This window comes from Rhodamnia argentea, chromosome 1 (assembly GCF_020921035.1).
Source record: "Rhodamnia argentea isolate NSW1041297 chromosome 1, ASM2092103v1, whole genome shotgun sequence".
Taxonomy (NCBI): Eukaryota; Viridiplantae; Streptophyta; class Magnoliopsida; order Myrtales; family Myrtaceae; genus Rhodamnia; species Rhodamnia argentea.
In genome coordinates this window covers 34,932,005-34,937,326 of record NC_063150.1, presented here as the reverse complement: position 1 = coordinate 34,937,326, position 5,322 = coordinate 34,932,005, and the positions used below count along the sequence as shown (strand labels likewise).

Sequence of the window (5,322 nt, the reverse complement as noted above, 5' to 3'; positions counted from 1 at the left end):
AAGGAAAAAAAAGAGAGGGAGGGCTTTAATTAGGCATTCATGAGGCCCAATGCCCTTCACATGAAATAACGCAGGAAAAAACGAAAGAAAGAAAAAGACACAAAACAGCCAAGGGACCACAATCCACTCAAATCGCGCCACGTGTCGTTCCAGATCCCTCGCCTCCCTCTCTATATATGCGGAGCCGAGTGAGCGAGAATCGCCAAACACCTTAGCGAGCAAGCGAGAGGTGGGAGGGAGAGGGAGAGAGTACCCGAGCGTTTTCTCTCATTTTCTCTTTCAGTTTCTCTTTCCCGAGCGAGAAAAAGAAGCACCGGGAAGGAAGAAGAGGGAAAATGTTCATCGAGAGCTTCAAGGTCGACACCCCCAGCGTCACGTACACCGACACCGAGATTCACTCCGTGTACGACTACCAGACCACCGAGCTCGTCCACGAGAACCGGAATGGGGCGTACCAGTGGACCGTCAAGCCCAAGTCCGTCAAATACGAGTTCAAGACCGAGACCCGCGTCCCCAAACTCGGGGTTCGTCTTCTCGCCCGACCCCCATTTTTTGCTTCCGTTCCCCGTGGAGAGAGCGAGAGAGATTGTGCGGCTGCTGTTTTCTCTCTGGTGTTTTTCGGATTTCAAAAGTGGGATTTGATCTCTTGTTTGCCCTTTTCATCTGTAGGGTGATGCTGGTTGGTTGGGGCGGAAACAACGGTTCGACTCTCACCGGCGGTGTTATTGCGAACCGAGAGTAAGTCCCATGATGGGCCCTGCTCGCTTCATGCTTTGCCACAAAAAGTTAAAAGATGAGAGCAAAATATAAAATTACTTTTCGCTTTTTTTGACTCAATTAGAGATTGCGGCTCTCGGTTGGTAAGATTACGCAATGATTACAAAAGAAGTTTCAGGGTGTGGGGGTCCAGTTTGATCCTACTAGAATTCTGTCTGGGTGTGTTTGTGTTTTTTTGGGTATCTCGGCTGCTGAAATTGCTGTTCATATCTGGGAACTTGAAATTTGAATCAGAGAGCAAAAAAAAAATTAAAAGATGGGTTCTTGATTTTGTTTAAAAAAATTCAATCTTGCAGAGGAATCTCCTGGGCAACAAAGGACAAGGTCCAACAGGCCAACTATTTCGGCTCTCTGACCCAGGCATCCACCATTCGTGTCGGTTCCTACAATGGAGAAGAGATTTATGCTCCCTTCAAGAGCCTCCTCCCCATGGTAATCACCTCGATCAATCATCACCGATCCATCGATTTCGCCGACTCCTGCCGATTTGATTTGGAATTTGACAATGCGTTAACGAATTCAGGTCAACCCGGATGATGTCGTGTTTGGGGGTTGGGACATCAGTAACATGAACTTGGCCGATGCCATGGCCAGAGCCAGAGTGTTCGATATTGATCTTCAGAAGCAGCTCCGGCCATACATGGAGCAGATGGTCCCGCTCCCTGGGATCTACGACCCGGACTTCATCGCGGCCAACCAGGGGGCGCGCGCCAACAACGTGATCAAGGGCTCCAAGAAGGAGCAGGTCCAGCAAATCATCAAGGACATGAGGTAAATGATGCCTCCCGGGTTTCTACCCGATTTCAATCATATACTAGTATAGACATAGACAGATAAAGTCGCACGCGGTAGATCTTAAAAGGGTCAAGTTTAAAGCGGTTCGGTTTCTGTTCAGTCGAAAGCGAAGATAGTAATTGGAATCATGGTGATTTAGAGTTGGAATTTCTGTTATGCTGAGTGAGTTAATCATTATACCGGTTGTTATGTGGGGGTTCTAAATTTTTCAATTTGATGAATAGGGAGTTTAAGGAGAAAAACAAGGTGGACAAGGTGGTGGTGCTGTGGACGGCCAACACGGAGAGATACAGCAATGTTGTGGTGGGTCTGAACGACACAACGGAGAACTTGATGGCTTCCGTGGATAAGAACGAGTCCGAGATTTCGCCATCCACTTTGTATGCAATTGCTTGTGTGCTCGAGAACATCCCCTTCATCAATGGAAGCCCGCAAAACACCTTCGTTCCCGGTAATTAACCAGATAGATAGATCTTGTAGGGCGTTTTGGATGGTGATTCTGGTGGTGTTGATGAGAGATGACTGATTCTGTTTGGTGTGAATTTGGTTTGATTGCAGGACTTATTGACTTGGCCATCCAGAGGAACAGTTTGATAGGAGGGGATGACTTCAAGAGTGGCCAAACCAAGATGAAATCTGTTCTGGTTGATTTCCTGGTTGGGGCTGGGATCAAGGTACACAGCATTCTTTATCTTCTATCAATCCGTTAGATTTGATTTTATACCAGTTGGGGAGAAAAGAAAAACACACTAAATGTGGTGATTGAACAGCCAACATCGATCGTGAGCTACAACCATCTGGGCAACAACGACGGGATGAATCTCTCTGCACCTCAGACATTCCGGTCCAAGGAGATCTCAAAGAGCAATGTGGTCGATGACATGGTCTCCAGCAATGCCATTCTGTATGAGCCCGGTGAGCACCCGGACCACGTCGTCGTCATCAAGGTATGGCCATTTCCGTCCACTCCTCTGTGTGTGAAAGTCTGGAGTTTTCACAAAAATATCAATCTAAAAGCACTTGAAATGTTTGTCGAGATAGATGTAGCAGGTTATGATCTCAATGTTAATACAAGTTGAATTGAGATTCCGTTACTTTGAAAGAGTTTTATTCATAGAGCGTTATACATCACTTTCAAACTTAACTAAACTCGAGATGGTCAAGATTATTTGGCCGAAGAAAACCGTATGCATCAAAATGGGACCAAATTTAGTGGTCTTATTTGTCTATGTCCTTTTCTGTTGTGTTCTGTCGGTCCGGCACGAGAGGTGCGGTGACGGAAATCGTGTCCTTTTGTTGTCTGCATGCAGTATGTGCCGTATGTTGGGGACAGCAAGCGGGCAATGGATGAGTACACGTCGGAGATATTCATGGGAGGCAAGAACACCATCGTCCTCCACAACACGTGCGAGGACTCCCTCTTGGCTGCCCCGATCATCCTCGATTTGGTCCTCCTTGGCGAGCTCAGCACTCGAATCCAGCTCAAGGCCGAAGGCGAGGTATGCTACTTCTTTCAAATCCAATCCATTCTTGTTTTCATGTTCTTCTTCTTTTGCCTTGGCACTGCTATTGTACCATCCAAATTGGCCTACATGAATCCGACCATGTGTGTGGGTTGTGTAACGCCAAGACAATTTGATTTTTGCAGGGCAAATTCCATTCATTCCACCCAGTTGCAACCATCCTTAGCTACCTCACTAAGGCCCCTCTTGTAAGCTCTAGTCTCATCTTTTTTCCTTTTTGTGCTTATACTGTGGTGATACCACAGACAAAATGTGCTTCACGGATGTTGCTCGGAACAGGTTCCGCCCGGCACGCCCGTGGTGAATGCGCTGGCGAAGCAGAGGGCGATGCTCGAGAACATAATGAGGGCCTGCGTAGGCTTGGCCCCAGAGAACAACATGATCTTGGAGTACAAGTGAAGAGCTAGCTCGCAACCCGGCCCGCTCGCTCTCTGGCTCCAGAAAAAGCTTGCTTTTCTCCCTCCCCTACAAAATTCCGTTTGTGATGACGTCAGCCGTGAAGATTGTCCTTAGGTCGATGTCGGAAAGATTGTCTCCTCGCTCCGATGATTTTTCCATTCGTCGTATGTCTATATATATATAGCTTCATGCTAGGGCTGTTTATGAAGGTGCTCGCCACTCGCAAAGCAGGCGCGCGCAAAGTGGGTTTATTCTGCTGCTTTTGTAGTCGAACCACCCGTTTGGTAATGCAAGATCGAAGTTGAAATGTCTTTCGATGCGAAACTTGTGCGTGTGCTATTTTCACAGAACCTCGATCATGTCAAATACGGAGGAAGATCATGAGAGTTTTGGTTAACATCCCGAGGGCAAGTTGTTTCTCATTACATTTCCCTGTTCCCTGTATCTTTTCATATCAAGAACAGAAGAAACAGCTACGATTGTCCACGAATCCTACGGTCAACTCATATCTTGCAATCTACGAAATTTTTCATCGATCATTCTTGACTGCTCAAAGGCTTTGGAGTTGCAGAATTGCCACCACCACCAGGCCCATATGGTTAATGCAATGTGAATTGGCAAAGTATTTCCAAGTATAGAATTGAAGCCCCCGGATTGAAGCCTTTAGAGTGCAATCTCCACAAAAGCCGTTTGGCCCGGTGGAGAGGGGAAACTTCAAAATTACAGAGGGGAAAAAAAACATTTTTGACTTCTTCATTGGGACAAAGTGCTCGCGAGAAGGAAAGCCCGAATGGGTCTCACCTAATTGAACGAAATAAAAGTCTCATGCACGGGTATGAATATGGGAAAGAAGTGAGGAATTCTCTTTTGAACTCTAACTCTCTCACTCCAAGCTCAGCTTTAGCCACTCAAATTTTCGGCATTCCTTTTTATTTTTTATCAAACGAATGGCATCTTCTTTTGGAAATTCTAGTTATTCTTAGCTTGATATTGGGGAATCTCATTGGTGTTGTGATTTATGTCTAACTCACTAATCTTTATATGGGGGGAAGGACCTGCTTGTGCCAAAACTCTTTGGATCTGATTATGATGAACCTCGATCCATGGGATTGGGTGAATCTCCAATACATTTGTTAAAATGAGTCATAAACTCATTTCTTAATCCATATATGATGAGTTGAGTTGTTATATGTGTTACTTATATTCAATAAGCTAGTCACAAATGTGTTTAAACATGACATAGGCCATAAATGGGCCGTTACTAAGTTATAAATGGGTTTCCAACTTATTTTGATCCAATCAACCTCTATGACTCACTTGTCCTTACAAGGTGGGAAAGACTTGCCTGGACCAAAACCCATCAAATCTAATTATGATGAACCTTGTTCCATGGGCCTGGGTAAATCATCAATAGATTGTCAAAATGGATTATAAACTCATTTCTTAATGCATATATAACAGATCGAGTAGTTTTTAGGTGTGTGCAATCGAACCCGGGCTTACCCGAGACTCGAATCATACCACATGAAAAATAGGGCTAGAAATCGATTCCTGTTCAAACTAATTCGGGAATCGGTTTCGCTTTGGGAACCAGTTGAAACAGGTTCGGTTCCCGATTCTAGGTAGAGACCCACCCGAATAGGTTTTAGAACCGATTTTTACCTATTCTTTTAAAAAAAGAAATCCTAGCCTCACTTGCCAGCATTGCCACCCCTCCTCTATTTTGTGTTTCCCATCTCGTTGCCCTCTCTCTCTCTCTCTCTCTCTCTCTCTCCATCATTGGCCCGCTTCTCATTGTTGCCATCGTCGGCGCCGCAAAGATGCAACA

The 5,322-nt window shown here is 45.4% G+C and overlaps 1 protein-coding gene across 1 annotated transcript; it reads left to right on the top strand.

Moving 5' to 3' along the window:
- Positions 1 to 216: 216 nt before the first annotated feature.
- Positions 217 to 3,919, top strand: LOC115738884 (inositol-3-phosphate synthase). Its single transcript, XM_048282205.1, has 10 exons — positions 217 to 524; positions 671 to 738; positions 1,074 to 1,209; positions 1,301 to 1,548; positions 1,797 to 2,023; positions 2,131 to 2,246; positions 2,343 to 2,519; positions 2,883 to 3,071; positions 3,221 to 3,283; positions 3,375 to 3,919. The coding sequence occupies exons 1-10, from the start codon at positions 336 to 338 to the stop codon at positions 3,492 to 3,494; spliced, it is 1,533 nt and encodes a 510-aa protein (XP_048138162.1). The 5' UTR covers positions 217 to 335; the 3' UTR covers positions 3,495 to 3,919.
- The last annotated feature ends 1,403 nt before the right edge of the window (positions 3,920 to 5,322 follow it).

What these genes read in the sequence shown, in the direction of transcription:
- LOC115738884 (XM_048282205.1), top strand. Translation starts at nt 336, where the DNA reads ATGTTCATCGAGAGCTTCAAGGTCGACACCCCCAGCGTCACGTACACC. An exon ending in TCAAGAGCCTCCTCCCCATG is followed by an intron (nt 1,210 to 1,300) that starts GTAATCACCTCG and finishes TAACGAATTCAG; the next exon opens with GTCAACCCGGATGATGTCGT. An exon ending in ACCACGTCGTCGTCATCAAG is followed by an intron (nt 2,520 to 2,882) that starts GTATGGCCATTT and finishes GTCTGCATGCAG; the next exon opens with TATGTGCCGTATGTTGGGGA.